The sequence below is a fragment of the Cebus imitator genome, unplaced genomic scaffold (genome assembly GCF_001604975.1).
Source record: "Cebus imitator isolate Cc_AM_T3 unplaced genomic scaffold, Cebus_imitator-1.0 Scaffold57, whole genome shotgun sequence".
NCBI lineage: Eukaryota > Metazoa > Chordata > Mammalia > Primates > Cebidae > Cebus > Cebus imitator.
The window spans coordinates 4,341,087-4,357,900 of NW_016107372.1; the positions used below are offsets into that span (position 1 = coordinate 4,341,087).

General features: G+C 37.7%; 1 protein-coding gene across 6 annotated transcripts in view; it reads left to right on the forward strand.

Moving 5' to 3' along the window:
* The window catches only part of COL4A4 (collagen type IV alpha 4 chain), a 186,428-nt gene that overhangs the window by 88,439 nt on the left and 81,175 nt on the right, over positions 1 to 16,814 (forward strand). For 5 of the 6 annotated variants that reach the window (XM_037738747.1, XM_017529106.2, XM_017529108.2 and 2 more), the window contains 7 exons: positions 7,093 to 7,161; positions 8,851 to 8,958; positions 9,493 to 9,711; positions 11,504 to 11,665; positions 13,003 to 13,173; positions 14,307 to 14,450; positions 16,259 to 16,366. In XM_037738747.1, the coding sequence (XP_037594675.1) occupies positions 7,093 to 7,161; positions 8,851 to 8,958; positions 9,493 to 9,711; positions 11,504 to 11,665; positions 13,003 to 13,173; positions 14,307 to 14,450; positions 16,259 to 16,366 (981 nt within the window). The remainder of the gene's footprint in view (positions 1 to 7,092; positions 7,162 to 8,850; positions 8,959 to 9,492; positions 9,712 to 11,503; positions 11,666 to 13,002; positions 13,174 to 14,306; positions 14,451 to 16,258; positions 16,367 to 16,814) is intronic. The other variant, XM_037738746.1, reaches the window with a different exon arrangement.

Sequence of the window (16,814 nt, forward strand, 5' to 3'; positions counted from 1 at the left end):
CTCTTCCTATTTGAATACCCTCTATTTCTTTCTCTTGCCTGATTGCCCTGGCCAGAACTTCTAATACTATGTTGAATAGGAGTGGTGAGAGAGGGCATACTTGTCTTTGCTGGTTTTCAAAGGGAATACTTCCAGCTTTTTCCCATTCAGTATGATATTGGCTATGGGTTTGTCATAAATAGCTTTTATTATTTTGAGATATTTTCCATCATTACCTAGTTTATTGAGAGTTTTTAGCAGAAAGGAATGTTGAATTTTATCAAAGGCCTTTTCTGCATCTGTTAAAATAATAATGTGTTTTTTGTCACTGGTTCTGTTTATGTGATGGATTATGTTTATTGGTTTGCATATGTTGAACCAGCCTTGCATCCCAGGGATGAAGCTGACTTGAATGTGGTGGATAAGCTTTTTGATGTGCTGCTGGATTCTGTTTGCCAGTGTATTATCAAGGATTTTCACATCAAAGTTCATCAGGGATATTGGCCTGAAATTTTCTTTTTTTTGTTGTGTCTCTGCCAGGTTTTGGTATCAGGGTGATGCTGGCTTCATAAAATGAGTTAGGGAGGAGTTCTTTTTCTATTGTTTAGAATAGTTTCAGAAGGAATGATACCAGCTCTCCATTGTAGCTCTGGTAGACTTTGGCTGTGAATCCATCTGGTCCTGGGCTTATTTTGCTTGGTAGCCTATTAATTATTGTCTCAATTTTAGAACTTGATATTGGCCTATTCAGGGATTTGACTTCTTCCTGGTTTATTCTTGGGACACCCTCCTCCTTCTTGGTCTCTGCAGTCCATTATATCAGTCTTATGCCTTTGCATACTCTTCACTTAGCTCCCACTTATAAGTGAGAACATACAGTTTTTGGTTTTCTACTCCTGTGTTACTTCACTTAGAATTATGAGCTCCAGTTCCATCTAAATTGTTGCAAAAGCCATTATTTTGTTCCTTTTAATGGTTGAATAGTATTCCATGAGTTTTGTATACCTCATTTGTTTTCTACTCATTAGTCAATGAGCACTTAGATTGGCACCACATTTTTGCAGTTGTAAATAGCACTGCTATAAACATACATGTGTAAGTGTCTTTTTCATATAATGACTTCTCTTCCTTTGGGAAGATACCCAGTAGTGGGATTGCTGGATTGAATGGTGGATCTACTTTTAGCTCTTTATGGAATTGCCATACTTATTTTCTACAGAGGTTGTACTAATTTACATTCCCATCAGCATTGTATAAGTGTTTCCGTTTCTCCACATCCATGCCAACTATTTTTTGCCTGTTGTTTTTTGCCTTTAAATAATGGCCATTTTTGCAGGAGTAAGGTGATATCTCATTGCAGTTTTAATTTGCATTTCCCTAATGATTAGTGATGTTGACCATTTTTTCATATGTTTGTTGGCCGTTTGCATATCTTCCTTTGAGAAATGTCTATTAATGTTCTTTCCCCCCTTTTTAATGGGATTATTGCTTTTTTCTTGGGGATTTGAGTTCTTTTTAGATTCCAGATACTGGTCCTTTGTTGGATGCATAGTTTGCAAATAGTTTCTCCCATTCTGGGGGTTTCTTTTTATTCCATTCACTTATTTATTTTGCTGTGCAGAAGCCTCTTAGTTTAATTGGATCCCATTTATTTATTTAGTTTTTCTTGCATTTGCTTTTGGGGTCTTATTCATGAATTCTTTGCCTAGGTCAATGTCTGCAAGAGTTTTTCCAGTGTTGTCTTCCAGAATTTTTATAGTTTCAGATCTTATATTTAAGTCTTTGATCCATCTTGAGTTGATTTTTGTATAAGGTTAGAGATAGGAATCCAGTTTTATTCTTCTAACACATGTGGCTTGCCAGTTTTCCCACCACCATTAATTAAATAGGGTGTCCAGCCCCCAGTGTATTGTTTTTGTATGCTTTGTTGAAGATCAGTTAGCTGTATATATTTGGCTTTGTTTTTGGATTCTCTATGCTGTTCCATTGGTTTATGTGCCTACTTTTACACTAGTACCATGCTGTTTTGGTAACTGTAGCTTTGTAGTATAATTTGAAGTTCAGTAATGCAATGTCTACAAATTTGTTCTTTTTGCTATAATTTTTCTAATTGCTTTGTCTATTCAGGCTCTTTTTTGGTTCAATATGAATTTTAGGATTGTTTTTCCTAATTCTATGAAAAATGATTTTCATATTTTGATGAGATTACATTGAATCTGTAGATTACTTTTGGCAGTATGGTCATTTTCACAATATTGATTATCCCAATTCATGAGCATTAGATGTGTTTCCATTTGTTTGTGTCATCTACGATTTCTTTCAACAGTGTTTTGTAGTTCTCCTTTTTGAGCACTTTCACCTCCTTAGTTAAGTATATTTTTAGGTATTTTGTTTTATTTTTTTCAGCTGTTGTAAAAGAAATCGAGTTCTTGATTTGATTCTCAGCTTGATTGTTGGTGTTTAGCAGTTCTACTAATTTGTGTACAATAACCTGAGATTTTACTGAATTGGTTTATCAAATCTAAGAGTCTTTTTGAAGAGTCCTTAGGATTTTGTAGGTGTACAATCATATTATCTGCAGACAGTGATAGTTTGACTTCCTTTTTTTCAATTTTGATGCTGTTTATTTATTTCTCTTGCCTAATTGCTCTGGCTAGTACTTTCAGAACTATGTTGAATAGGAGTGGTGAAAGTGGGCATCTTTGTCTTGTCCCTGTTCTCAGGGTGAATGCTTTCAACTTTTTCCCATTCAGTATAATGTTATCTGTGGGTTTGTCATATATAGTTTTTATTATTTTGAGGTAGGTTCCTTCTGTGTCTAGTTTGTTGTAAGTTTTTGTTGTAAAAGGATGCCAGATTTTGTCAAATGCTTTTTCTGCATCTATTGAGATAATCATATGGCTTTTGTTTTTAATTATGTTTATGTAATGCATCACATTTATTAACTTGCATATGTTAAAGCATTCCTGCATCCCTGGGATGAAACCCACCTGATTATGATGAATTATCTTTTTGATATGCTGTTCAATTCATTTAGCTAGTATTTTGTTGAAGATTTTTGCATCTATGTTCATCAAGGAAATTGGTCTGTAGTTTGTGTGTATGTGTGTGTGTGTGTGTGTGTGTGTGTGCATGTGTGTGTGTGTATTCTTTTTCTGTTTTTGGTATCAAGGTGATATTAGCTTCATAGAATAATTTAGGGAGGATGCCTTCTTTATCAATCTTTTGGAATAGTTTCAGTAGGATTTGTACCAATTCTTTTCTTTGAATGTCTAGGTAGAATTCAGCTATGAATCCATTTGATCCTGGGGTATCTTTGTTGGAAATTTAAAAATTACTGATTCAGTCTCACTGCTTGTTATTGATTTGTTCAAGGTTTCTATTTCTTCCTAATTTAATCTAGTAGGGTTGGACGTTTCCAGGAATTTGTGCATTTCCTATAGGTTTTCTAGTTTGTGTGCATAAAGGTATCCATAGTAGTCTTGAATGATCTTTTGTATTTCTGTGGTGTTGCTTGTAATGTCTCCAGTTTCATTTCTAATTGAGCTTATTTGGATCTTGTCTCTTCTCTTCTTGTTTAATCTAGCTAATGGTCTATTAATTTTGTTTATCTTTTTTAAGGAATCAGCTTTTTAATCATTCACGTTTTATATTTATTTTGTATGAATTTCATTTGGTTCTCTCTGATCTTTGTTATTTCTTTTCTTCTAGCTTTAAGTTTAGTATATTTTTGTTTCTCTAGTTCCTTGAGGTGTGACTTTAGGTTGTCAATTTGTGCTCTTTCAGACTTTCTGATATAGGCATTTAGCACTATAAACTTTCCTCTTAGCACTGCTTTTGCTGCATTCCAGAAATTTTGATAACTTATGTCACTATTATAATTCAATTCAAGTAATTTTTAAATTTCCATCTTGATTTCATTGTTAACCCAGATATTCAGGAGCAGATTATTTGATTTCCATGTATTTGTATAATTTTGATGATTCCTTTTGGAGTTGATTTCTAGTTTTATTCTACTGTGGTCTGAGAAGATACTTGATATGATTTCAATTTTTTAAAATTTTTTGAGACTTGTTTTGTGGCCTATCATATGGCCTGTCTTGGAAAATGTTTCATGCTCCTGAGAGGAATGTATATTCTGGAGCTCTTGGGTAGAATGTTCTGTAAATGTCTGTTGAGACAATTTGTTCTAATATGTCACTTACATCCATTATTTCTCTGTTGACTTTCTGTTGTGAAGATCTGTCTAGTGCTGCCAGTGGTGTATTGAAGTCTCACACTATGATTGTTTTGCTGTCTATCTCATTTCTTAGATCTAGTAGTAATTGTTTTATGACTCTAAAAGTTCCAGTGTTTGGTGCATATAAATTTAGGATTGTAGTATCTTCTTGTTGAATTGATTGTTTTATTATTATTTAGTGATCATCTTTGTCTTTTTGTTTTTACTGTTGTTATTTTGAAGTCTGTTTTTTTCTGAAATAAGAATAGCTATCCCTGCTTGCTTTTGGTTTCTATTTGCATGGAATATATTTTCCTACCCTTTTACCTTGAGTTTATATGAATCCTTCTGTGTTAGGTGAGTCTCTTAAAGACAGCAGATATTTAGATTGTGGTGTTTTTGTGCATTTTCCATCCTATATCTTTTAAGTGGAGCATTTATACTCAACATAACATGAATATTGAGATGTGAGGTACTGTTCTCTTTATCATGTTGTTAGCCAGATAGTTTTCTTTTTATTGTGTTATAGGCCCTGTGAGTTCTAAACTTTCAAGAGGTTTGATTTTGGTGGATATCAGGCTTTTGTTTCAAGGTTTAGAACTCCTTTTAGCATTTCTTGTAGTGCATGTTTGGTAGTGACAAATTTCCTCAGCATTTTCTTGTCTGAAAATGACTTTATTTCTCCTTCATTTATGAAACTTAGTTTTGTGGGATATGAAATTCTTGGCTGACAGTTGTTCTGTTTATGGAGGTTGATGATAGGACCCAATCCCTTTTGGCTTGTAAGGTTTTTGCTGAGAAGTCTGTTGTAAGTCTGATAGGTTTTCATTTACAAGTTACCTAATGCTTTTGTCTCACTGCTCTTGGAATTCTTGCCTTCATTTTGTTTTTAGATAGCCTGATAACTACATGGCTTGGTGAAGATGTTTTTGCAATGAATTTTTCATGTGTTCTTTAAGCTTCTTGGCTTTGGATATCTAGATCCATAGTCAGGCCAGGGAAGTTTTCCTCAATTATTTCTTCAAATTAGTTATTTTCTTTTCTACCTAAGGAACACCAATTATTCTTAGGTTTGGCTGTTTTACATAATACTGTATATCTTAAAAACTTGTTCATTTCTTTTCTTCTTTATTTTTGTCTTATTGGATTAATTCAAAAGCCTTGTCTTTGAGCTCTGAAATTCTTTCTTCTACTTATTCTAGTCTATTGTTAAAACTTTCCACTGCATTTTGTAATTCCTTCAGTATGTCTATTATTTGTCGGAGTTTTTATTGGTTTTTCTTGATGATATCTATCTGTCTAGAGACATTTTTTGTTCATACCCTGAATTGATTTTTAAATTTGTTTATGATGTTTTCACCCAGAAAGGAATTTTGAATATTTTTGTGGTAGAATGTCACATGAAATCATGGAAACTAAAATGAGTCTTTTCTTGGCAAAGTTATTATAGCTATGGCATAACAACTAAGTAAAATTTCATCCAGGCACTGTTCAAACCTTGGGCCTTGTTAAATAAAAGCATTATAACACAATCAATATTTAAAATAAATCCTTAAGATGCTAAAATATCTTTGTTGTTTTATTTATCTGACATGCCAAAATTGCTTTTCCATCATTTCTTAGTATGAACTCATACAGTCTGACTATATTGAAATTACATATATGTTTATATTATATATGCATACTCAAAGTATACAATTATTTTGTATAGTCTTTTGAGATAATACTGTGTATTTTAACTTTTAAAAACAAGTATGTCATTTAAACTATCATTGTCCATGAAAAACCATTTGTTGGCATTCTAGTGAGAAAAAAGAAGGTATTTTAAATACATTTCACAGTTATGTGAATTTCAAACAATAAAATGACTTTCAGGATTATAGCTGAAAACTCTTAAGAAGGTGCCAAAAAAAAGGTTTAAGTTTTTTTCTTTTATAATACGTATATATATCTTGAGTTACATTGCTAATTGTGAAGTTTTAGAATAAAGTAATATCCTTAGTTTTTGTTTTGACAACATAGAAAGGCAAGCAAGTATGTTGGTATTTGATAAGGTATAAATTCATAGTCTAGAACCCCAAAAATCTAATGTTATTTTTATTCATCTCATATATCTTTGATCTAGGAGCATATAAAGAAATGTATTACAAGATATTACTTCTATTATAAAAGAGAAAAATTCCATTTTAGGAGAGAGGAACTGACAGACCCAAACTTTGATGTCTTATTGATGATATCTATCTCTCTAGAAAATGTTTTGTTCATACCCTGAATTGCTTTTTAAGTTTCTTTAAACATTTCTTCTATCATGGGGGATGATGCTAACTAGATTGCAAAGTCATTAGAAAAATAAGAGAATATGTGTGAAGCACCTGACCCTCAACAATTGGTAGCTATTATTCATATCTAGCCCAACCTCTTCATTTGCACAATTTCCCCATGTTCATAGGAAGAGCCAGATCTTCTAAGCACCTGCTGCTATTTCATGATTTATCAAAGCTTCTGATTGTATTGTGTTAGATATACATGTAATAGATCTCCATTACATTATTATTATTGTTATCTACTACCCATGTAATACATCTCCATTACATTATTATCATCTACCTTATTTTTTCTAGGTTGTTGAAACTTATGCTTTTTAGAATCAATATATTTCTTTTCTTCATTATGTTTATAACTCCTCTGACAGCTGCAATTCAGATTTCAGGAAAAACCTACAAATTCTGTATGAATGCAGCTTAAGTGAGCTAATGACCCTTGGGGGTCTTCTTTTTCTTTGACTTCTACATATACTATACAGAAAAATATCTTGCACAAGTTGTCATTGATACAGTCTCACATTGCCCTGAGCTATCAGTTATGTGAATGCCGCTTTTCTTTTCTCATTGCAGGTGACACAGTTTCTTGCAACGTGACCTACCCTGGGAGGCCAGGTCCTCCAGGTTTTCATGGACCTCCAGGTAGTATCAATGAGAAGTTACTGTCTTATATAATTCCCGGAGTAAAAGAACCAGCAAGAGAGAGAAACCAATAGTGAATCCTCAGACAACTAGTTAGAACATTTCCAAAGTTATTTCCAAAGTTTCGAGGGACTGTGGATAGGGGAAAACAGCATTTGTAGTAATTCGTAGTTGGGCCTCTAGTCTGCTGGTTTGAGAACACTCCAGACGGGCTTTTCAAATCTTTATGCAACAAGATTTACCTTGATTTGCTCACATATCAGTTAAAATGTCTGCCCCTTGAAAGTTTTAAAACTGTATCTTCTTTCCTTTCCTGTGCCTCAAGAGTAAAAAAAGATCATTTAAAAAATTTATTGTAAGTTTTACTTTCCAACATCTGATCAGAAACATTTGAAAAAAATGCCCAAATATCTTTGTCCCTGTTTGCACTTTCATGCAACAGCTTAATTTGAATCAATTGCTAATTTTTAGGTGAATTAAATCCAAAATCAATCTAAGATATTTTGCCTAACTCTTCTTTATTTCTTTAGAGTTCACAACCCATTAATTACTAGTATGAATGATAACTGACTCTCTGTTACTCTTTCTACCATCAGATTTCATGACAATAATGTGTAAATAATTTCAAAATCTCAGTGGGCTACAACAGCAAATACTTATTTTCTATCTTATGAGTCTGCAGGTTGATTGGGTTTAGCTGATCTAAGATGGTCTCTGTTGGCTTAGAGTGTAGCTCCAAGTTAGGTTTTGGGGTTACAACATGCATCTCATTGCAAGGCCAGGCTTTTCTCATGTGATTGCAGAATTGCAAGGAGGCTGGCTCAGCTTATAGTTTCCCTCCACACATCTGATTGCATCAGGGTCATTCATTTCCTAATGCCCGAAGCAAGTCACATAACCAAGCCCTGGGTAAAAAGGCAGGGAAGTACACTCCACCCACCACAAGGCAATGGCAAGAATGTGGAAATGTAATTCTGTATCAGCGGAGTGGAGAATTGCAGGTTAACTGATTGAACATTCATTTTTATTTTTACTGGTCATGGTGGGGATACAAAAAGTCTGATTACTCTCAGCAGCTGTAACTTCTAGAGAAGTGAATACTTAAATTTTGATTTGACAGTTGTACCTCCATTGAAGTTTATGATTTATAAGTTATTTTAGCTGAGATAACTCCTTGTAGAAAATCACAGAAGGTTTAAAATAGATTCTCAATTACTTTTGCGAGCGCTTTTTGCCTATACTTCATTTAAGGCTAAATTCAGTAAGAATCAGGGAAATAGATTTTGGCCTTTAATCTGATCCTTTCTTATCAAGATAGACGTTGGTCACTATCCCTTTACCCCTACAAGGACAGATGATGGTTGCATATTTGTGTTTCAGACCTAGGATGGGAAGATACCAAAAGAAGTCATCTATAGTTGGCGGAACAAATTTCAAAGGCTTTCAGGAAGAATCCTTCACAGGATGGCTTCTGAGAAAGTGCCTTAACAAAATCACTCTCTAGAAAACATTTATTTGGAGCGTATGACTCATAAAATGATTTTGTAAATCAGGATAGGCAACATTCTTACTTCTATAAAGTAGACATAGTCTAAAAGGACTTAACATAGACTTTTAAAAAATCATCTCATTTTGTTCATATTAGATTTTGTTTTATTGAGTCTGTGTTTTCTTGTTGTTATTGTTTAGGTCCAAAGGGATTTCCAGGTCCCCAAGGTGCCCCTGGGCGGAGTGGTTCAGATGGGCATAAAGGCAGACCTGGCACACCAGGAACATCAGAAATACAAGGTCCACCTGGTCAGTAACGTTTTTTTGTTTTTGTTTTTTTTCTGTTGTGGGAATATCTGTGAGGAATTTTTAAACATTTCTACAGATTTTTAAACATTTAAACATTTCTAATGATTTCAGTAAGAAAATGGCCCAGGGATCCTTAGATAATAGGGAAATGGCGTTTCTTGATACATTAGACCCTTAGCTATATTGTGATAACTTTCAGATTATGATAATTTTATAAGTTGCCAAAGATCCTTCCACCTTGAAGCATGAGCTATTCTTTGTCTATTATGTTGTTGAAACTACTCAGTCCAGCCAGAGTGTTTGCCAGAGAAGGAAAGCAATTAGGGGAAATCATTGGCTTATAAGAAACAAAAAGTTGCAGTTTATCTCTCTACAAAAGTTGGCAAAACGACATTACCTGTTAAACGGCCCTTAATTTTAGTAAGTACCCCTGTATTTTTAAGAAATGTATTTTTATCAAAGCAAGTCTTATATGTATTGGTTCTCTACTTGCACATTATCATTAAAAATATATGTTTGTTTTTTGTTAAATAGGTTTCCGTGGTGACATGGGAGATCCGGGTTTTGGAGGGGAAAGGGGATCCTCCCCTATTGGGCCCCCAGGCCCTCCCGGGTCACCGGGAATGAATGGTCAGAAAGGAATCCCGGGAGACCCTGCATTTGGTCACCTGGGACCCCCAGGAAAAAGGGGTCTTTCAGGAGTGCCAGGGATAAAGGGACCCAGAGGCGATCCAGGATGTCCAGGGGCTGAAGGTATGAAGGCTTTGCTCTCTTTTCAGTGCATAGAACTGGCCCCGATTTGGAGCAGGTCACTGAAGAATGTTTAGATTATCTTGCTTGAGGCATGTTGAATATAAACAGTTTACCTAGGTGTTTTTCCTCATATGGGGTGCTGGTTACATTTCAAATAACCTGAATCTCCTGGCTTGCCTTTGCATTTTATTGGTTGTTTTCAAATGCAAGGCAGCTCACTGTAGTTTTTTCAACTCAGTTTGATTCCGCAGCTAGTATGTTGGTGCTGCAAAGGCCAAGAGCAGGGACTGTGTAACCTGCCTGGAGCTGTTGCCAGGTGGAAGGTAGGCAGGCCTGATTCTAAGAGGAAGAGTAGCTTAGAGGCTGGAGCTGTGGGCTGGCATCTGGGAACACTCTGTGAGACAGCAGGGCATGAACTGAGCCTGGAGAACAAGCTGCCTTTGGACAGGAGACAGGGTAGAGGGACTTTCATTCCAGTTGGGGTGGCAAGCAGGGTATCAAACCCAGGAGGGGAAGATGGTCCGGACACTGATTCATATCCTTTTCTGAAATCAGTAAGGATCCTTCAGGATCCCCAGTGGAGTTTTTCAGATTTTAACATACTTAAAAATAACCAAGCGGGGGTGGGGCTGCTCATTAAAATTATTGTCTTCAGGACCCCAGTCTGAGGAATTCTGATTCATTATTTCTGGGGTGGGCCCCACATTCTGAACTTCAGTGGGCCTCTTGGGTAATGGTGATTGAGATGTGGACCACAGACCAGATGTTTACAAACAACGTTTTGACTCTTTTCTAAAAGTGGGTGGGCCAGTGTTTATTAGGCATCCACTGGAGTGCATTAGCACAGGACACGTGGAGGGGAGGAGGAGAGTTAGCACCCTCAAGGAGCTTGCATGCCAGTTGGTAAATAAAAATATTCACATACAAAGAAACAATTAATTGGAAAGTAACAGGTGAAGGATGATGTAAGTCAATAAAAATAATGACCCAGTAATCCGACTATCTCATTTGTGAAAGTATATCTAAGGGAAGTGTTCAGTGCAAAAAGGGTACAGATATAAAAATGTTCTTGTAGTATTCTCTACAGTAGAGGAATAATTGGAAAGAACAGACACACACATACACACTCTCTGTCTCTCAAAGGAGCATCATCCAGCCATTAGCAATTAAAATCATATTTGTAAAGACTGCAAAAAAAAATGGAAAGCATTTGCAGATTAATAGGCAATCGGAAGTGCTCCAAGAACTGAATGTGCACTGTGATTACTATTTTTAAATGTAAACATATGAACCAAAACACAAAGAAAACATAGGAAAACAAAGTAGATTTTGGGGTTAGGGTGTGGAATTATGGGGGTTGTTTTTTCCTGAAGATTATGACACTTTCCAGTAAGTAGAAATTTGAGAATGCAAGTGATGAACTCTCTTATAAAGTGCAAATGCATACAGTGCAAACTGGGTTTGTAAATATTGTAGAGATTTGATGTAAAGCCTGATGCAAAGTTAGAGGTTAATTAAAATTACAAAGAACCAAGTGGTTTCTTATTTGCATAGGCAACTTTGCGGCCCACATAACCTTATCAAGTAACACATTTAGCAATGCATTGTTTCTCCATTCATAAGGCACTCATTGCGTCTATGATAAGAAAATGCATTCAGAAACTTAACCCATTTGAGCAATGATTCAGGATGAAAATGTTCACCTACGGTATTGATAGGCATGAACGATTCATCATGGGCCATCTGTATAGTTTTATGTCATGAATGTCACAGATGCATTGTATTATTTCAGGGCCAGCTGGCATTCCTGGATTCCCAGGTCTCAAAGGTCCCAAAGGCAGACAGGGACATGCTGGGTTTCCAGGTGTCCCAGGTCCACCTGGCCATTCCTGTGAAAGAGGTGCTCCAGGGATACCAGGGCAACCAGGACTTCCTGGGGATCCAGGTAGTCCAGGTAAGTGTCAAGAACTGTGAAGGGTCTGGGGCTTACCCTACTTACAATTTAATAAGCTCGTCCTTTACTCTTTTATGGATGCTGCCGGAAGCATGAGAAAAAGGACTTTATTACTCATGAGATTCATGTTGGTTTGCATCATTTCCCCGTGCCACCCACGTCTCATGGGGCAGCATAGTGGGCTAGTTGGCCACACACACAGTGGGTTGCATTATATGAGAGGAGCCCTGAGCCAGGGAACCACTGCTTATAACAGCCTGTGAGAAAGCCTGCTTTTCCTATTGAGGAAAGTACTGTATCATCTATCAAGGGTGCTTGCTGCAAACACAGGCTTGAGAAATTTCCCAGGTAAAGAGCATCAGGATCTTGCATTCTTGGCATATCCATACATCTTGGAAAGATGTAGGAACACAGGAGACCCCTGGAATATCTTCTAATGCAAGGTGCAGGGAGGCTGTCTTAGTACATTTGCACTGCTCTTCCAAATACCTTAAACTGGGCAATTTATAAAGGACAGAAATTTATTTCTTATGGTTCAGGAGGCTGGGAAGTCCAAGATCAAGCTGCCAGCAGAACAGATGTGCCTTCCTTTTGTCCTCATAGGTAGACGGGGCAAATAGCTCTTTTGCAACTCTTCAATAAGGTCACCGATCTTTTTCATGAGGGCTCTGCCCTTATGACTTAATCACCTCCCCACGTCTTCACCTCTCAATGCTATTACATTGGTGATTAACTTTCAACAGACGAATTCTGGAGTGACACATTCAGAACACAGCAGGGGCTATTTCCAATATGATCTTTATTTCACCATTCACATTGTTTACTCTGTTGTTTAAATCCCATTGCTTCTATCCAAATGCAGTAATATACCCACTTGAAAAATTTAAGATTGAGGCAAACAAGATTGAGGCAAACTTTCCACTACAGCTATGTTTCTAGCACCAATAACACTAGACATTGGCTCTGACTTCTGACTGAAGTTCACTCGTCTGTAGAGCTTCAGGAAAAACCTGGAAAGTTTTCTTCTGTTAGTTTCCCTCCACGAAGAGTAAATACAAATACAATGTTTATTCTTTCTCCCTGTTTTCCATCACAAACATTTTTATAATCTTCATTCATCCCTACTGGGAAACATTCATTCAAGTGGTCTGCCCTTCTATTTAGAGCATCTAGAAAAATGTATTCTTAGATTGATGGAAAGTTGCTATGTTAGTTTAGCTAACAAATATTGTTTTACTGTTGTTTAATGCATTGTTTAAGCTACTGTATGCTTTTCCCGCCAGGTGTGAAGCCAGTGTTCAGCTTTCACACACTGTGGTCACTGTGGTTTGTCTTAGGTGCTCCAGGTGAGAAAGGACAGCTGGGAGATGTGGGGCCTCCTGGACCAGCTGGAATGAAGGGTCTGCCTGGACTCCCAGGACGGCCTGGGGCACATGGACCCCCAGGGCTCCCAGGAATCCCAGGTCCCTTTGGGGATGATGGGCTACCTGGTCCTCCAGGTCCAAAGGGTAGGCAGTGCTTTTCTATTCTGTATGTTCCTCCATCTTAGAAACATGATATCCACTGTCAAGTGAAGCCTGGACAGATGACCACACAGAGAGAGTTAACTGTTAGTCTGGCTTTGTCCTTCTCTTGATGACACCTCTCTGGCTCTTATCCTCTGTATCATTATTTCCAGTGGCAGAATGATTCTGTGCTGGTCAATGGGAAAAGGGGTTTAAATGTGTTAGGGCCACAGAATTCATGAACACTTCAGAGGACTGAGTACCACAGTAAAGTCCTAGGGTTGGGGCAGATGCATTTTCATTTTGGTTGGGGTCCCCACTCTCATCCCCACCCTCAATTAGGAGATGAAGACTCAGACATAACAGGGGCCACACTTCAGGTCTGTTGATAGGAAACTGAGGACAGGCTTTCTCTGTAGCCCAGGCTAGAGGGCAGTGGCAGGATCATAGCTCATTGCAGCATCTAACTCCTGGGCTCGAGTGATCCTCCCACTTCAGCCTCCTGAGTATTAGGACTACAGGCATGTGCTCCCACGCCTGGCTATTTTTTTATTTTATTTTATTTTAGAGACAGAATCTCACTATGTTACCCAGGCTTGTCTTGAACTCCTGGCCTCAAGGATCCTCCTACCACAGCCAATCCTAGCTATTAAATGCAGTGAGGTTGATATCTGTTGTTTCCTTTGAATACAAACTCAGAGTTAGGCAGGAGTTTGCATCTCTAGATAAACTACAAGGAATACAAATATAAGAATCATACTAGTCTTTAAAATGTTTTCCTAGGGCTGGGCATGGTGGCTCACACCTATAATCCCAGCACTTTGGGAGGCCTAGTTGGGTGGATCACTTGAGGCAAGGAGTTTGAGATAAGCCTGTCCAACATGGTGAAACTCCGTCTGTACTAAAAATATAAAAATTAGCCAGGTATGGTGGCTCACGCCCGTAATCCTAGCTCCTCAGTATACTGAGGCAGGAGAATCACTTGAACTTGGGAGGCAGAGGTTGCAGTGAGCCGAGATTATGCCACTACACTCCAGCCTGGGTGATAGAGTTAGACTCTGCACATCCCACCACCACCGGAAAAATAAATACAAAATAAAATGTTCTCCTAAAACTTTATGCTGTCATTTCACCAGGACCCCGGGGGCTGCCTGGTTTCCCAGGTTTTCCTGGAGAAAGAGGAAAGCCTGGTGCAGAGGGATGTCCTGGCACAAAGGGAGAACCTGGAGAGAAGGGCGTGCCTGGCCTTCCTGGAGATCGGGGAGTGAGAGGGGCCAAAGGTAAATAAAACACAGCCATGCAACATGCATTTGTTTCTACTATTTGATCCAAACCTAGAAATGTGATCTTTGAAAAATAAAACAGGACTTTTCTGAAGGCTGGATTACTCTTCCTTTTAGTTCTATGGTGCTTGTTTTAGAAATTTAAACAAAATTTATTTTCTTTACCTCTTAATCTCATTACATATAGATGGCAAGTGAATTGCTCTATTCATTGAAACAAATTAACAAGTGGTTTTTAATGCACTGATTTATAGCTTCTAGGTTTCAGAGAACTTTCTCACCTTTTAGGAAGGGGGGCTCTTGTTTCAGTTAGAACAGAGGTTGGTAAGCTCTTCCTGACAGTAAAAAGCCTGATAGTGACAATTTCAGGCTTTGCAGACCATCTAGCCTCTGTCACAATGTCTGAAGTCTGCTTTCGCAGCATGAAAGCCATAGACAACACGGAAACAAAGGTAAAATAAAATTTTCAATAAGATGGTATTTATGGATACTAAGATTTGAATTTCATATAATTTTCACACCACAAAATATGACCTTGTTTTTGAGTTTTACCCCTCAACCATCTCACATGTGTAAAAACCATTCACATCTCATGGGTTGTATAAACTGGCAGCAGAAGGCATTTGGCCCGTGGGCTGCTGATTGCCAAACTCGGAGCTACCTGAGTCCACTTTCATCTGGGCCATGAATAGAGTTTCCCCAAACTTCATTAGAAAGAAATGTTTTCTTTACTATGAAAAATGAGTTTTGAGACCAATGGTTTAAATATTATGCCCCCATCCCTGTTAAATGTTTATTCTTACTCCTTAGCCCTGCTGCACCAATAGGTGAAGATATTTCCTTTCCAATGTTGAGAAAAAATGCTTGACAATTTTCAGACACAAGGACTTTTGCCCTTAAAGCCTTTTGGGCGAGTAGCCTCATATTAAATTAAAATTACCTTTTCTTCTTAGTTGATTGATGCTACCACAATTTTTTGTTTTACTAGCTTGTAAATTATTTATGTAGAATCAAGGAATCAATCAGTCACTCTTTGCCAACTTAGATGAGTGATGTTTGCTGTGCTATTATGCTACTATACAGTTATCCCACTAAAAATTAAAATTTGGACTAATCCCAGTGATGGGCTAGTAAACTAGTTCTTTGAAATACAAAAAAGAAAAAAAGAGCACCGTGGTTTGTAGCGCTTGCTAAGTGCTATGGTGAAAATACTCTCACCATGGCTGATTTGAAGTTAGCAGTGGTTTAACAACTGGCTTGCAGGGTTTGGTAATTAGCACTCGTTAAGCTGGTAGGAGCCCATGCCTGGGCACTGCTACAGCTGGGCAGTGCTTATGAAATCAGGCAGAAGTTAAATATGCCCTTCTTATCTTTTGGAAGTCAATGTGAGGATCGCCACATTGAGATAAATATCTGTTCTTTTAATATAACGAAAGTAAGAGAGGATGGCTAGGGCAAATTCAAATTTTATAGAATAAAGTGACATTTTTTTTTGTAGACTGGAACTTTTCAAATTTGTCTTAACCTCAGTGAAGACCCCGGCCAGTTTGGTTGAATTTGGCAAACATTCCCTGAGCATACCTGGTACACCAGACTCCGTGGCTGGACAAATGGGGTTAGGAATGTAAAGGGTAACTGACCTTTCTTTAGGAAATCAGCCAACGATGGTGACATTTTGTGATCTACATAAATACAGCTTTGTAGGTTAAGTGGGAATTTATGAACTGGGAGTGAATTGTGGTAATGGATGAATTATGTGTGCAATGTTCCTGTTCATTTTGCTCTTGCATAATTAATATCTAAAGGAGCCATAGGACCTCCCGGAGATGAAGGAGAAATGGCTATCATTTCCAAAAAGGGAAAACCCGGGGAACCTGGATCTCCTGGAGATGAGGGACTCCCAGGAGAAAGAGGTAAACAGAGTTTTTGACCGTATCAAATAAGTTGACATCTTTATAGGTCACATGTGTGTTAGGTGACTTTCCTCAATAATGCTGAGATTAGAAAAGGCCTTTTGTTTTGAGACTGAGTTTCACTCTTGTCACCTAAGCTGGAGTGCAATGGTGCCATCTTGGCTCACTGCAACCTCTGCCTCCCAGGTTCAAGTGATTCTCCTTCCTCAGACTCCCAAGTAGCTGGGATTACAGGTGCACACCACCGCGCCAGGCTAATTTTGTATTTTTAGTAAAGACGGGGTTTCATCATGTTGACCAAGCTGATCTCGAACTCCTGACCTCAGGTGATCCACCCGCCTGGGCCTCCCAAAGTGCTGGATTATAGGCGTGAGCCACAGTGAGAAAAGGCCATTTTTCAGATATAAATAAACACTAATCAACCTTGCGATACATCTTTTGCTTCCCC